Source organism: Wolffia australiana, chromosome 7, assembly GCF_029677425.1.
Source record: "Wolffia australiana isolate 7733 chromosome 7, ASM2967742v1".
Lineage (NCBI taxonomy): Eukaryota > Viridiplantae > Streptophyta > Magnoliopsida > Alismatales > Araceae > Wolffia > Wolffia australiana.
Window position 1 is genome coordinate 13,121,894 of NC_135841.1, and position 1,371 is coordinate 13,123,264.

At 45.2% G+C, this 1,371-nt stretch overlaps 1 protein-coding gene across 1 annotated transcript; it reads right to left on the reverse strand.

Moving 5' to 3' along the window:
- Positions 1–513, reverse strand: LOC144706014 (putative carboxylesterase 18). Its single transcript, XM_078578892.1, has one exon. The coding sequence runs from the start codon at positions 511–513 to the stop codon at positions 1–3; it is 513 nt and encodes a 170-aa protein (XP_078435018.1).
- Between the last annotated feature and the right edge of the window lie 858 nt (positions 514–1,371).

Consider the following 1,371-nt stretch of genomic DNA (forward strand, 5'->3'; position numbering starts at 1 on the left):
CTAGCTTGTTCCGTTGGCCTCCGATGGTGACGTCATCGACTCCGATGGATGGCCCTTGGTGGACTCAAGGAAGCGTAGAACGTCGACTCCGTCCTCGTATGGTGCGGGGTACCGATGCTCTGGAGCCAAGCGATAGTTCACGGAAATGATGGCGACGCCGAGCTCACTGCAGAATCGACGGCACACCAGGTCATATTCTTGTTTGGCCGGGGAAAGGAACGCAAACCCCCCGCCATGGAAGAAGACCATTACAGTCAACGGCGCTGGAGCAGGTGCGTCAGGAAGGAATAGGCGGAACCATAGCTGCCGAGCAGGGTCGACGATAAAGTCATCAGTGCGGACACCTTTCACGGGGCTTGGGTTGGGCGCCGTATTGAACTCGACGAGAGAAGCCAAAGAACGGTTTAACGTGCCGTCGCGACGGCGGACTGCGTTTAGGGCGACAGAGAGAAGGGACAGCTTAATGTTGGTCTTCAGTGGGACAACGCTGGGGAAAAGATTTTCGAAACTCATCGTTTCCCCTCGCTACCAAAGACTTCCCCTGGGCAAGGCAAAACTGTTGTGTTCTTGCGGTAGGCATTGAGGTGCTTAAATAAGAGTTTGAGTTGACTAGATAGATCCATTCCAAGCCAGCTGACAAGAGCATAGATATTCTCTCTCTTACGAGAAGGGAAATTTCCTTGTACAGGTTTTACATAGAGTCAGCGGCGTTCTACGTACTTGGCCATCAGGCATGGCACATTCATCGAATCTCCTTTAATGAGAAACAGACCAGTTTTTATTTTATAAATTTCTGCTTGAATTTGCCAACCTAGAATGACGATATCATTGCCCAACAAGGTCTGTCGAGAAACTATCTACCCGTAAGAATAGGACAACAAAAACCTTAGGTTTTGAACAAAGCTCTCAAATAGCGAAAGAGACTTTAAATTGGCAGGACTATCAAATAAAATAATAAATCTATTTCGCCTAGCGATTAACACGGCCAATACATTTCGGCGTCCTAGACATGAATTGTTTTCAGACTTCGTCCATATCAGTATCCTTCTGTCGTCGTAATCTCATTATTTTTTATGGTTCAGCCAAAGCGGATCTACAGGCTGTAAAGATAAGAGCCATCACTAACAAAGAGCATATATTTTCTTTTGGTCGAATATGAGTCACCCATCATGCGTAGCTTCACGGCGACTTTAAACATCGCACCGGATATGAAGGGCTGCATTTATCTCAGCCCTCAACAAATAGCCATCCCTATTTATTTAGTAATTTATTGTTCGACATGAAAAAAGGAACATATATACATACATACATACATACATACATACATACATACATACATACATACATACATACATACATACATACATACAT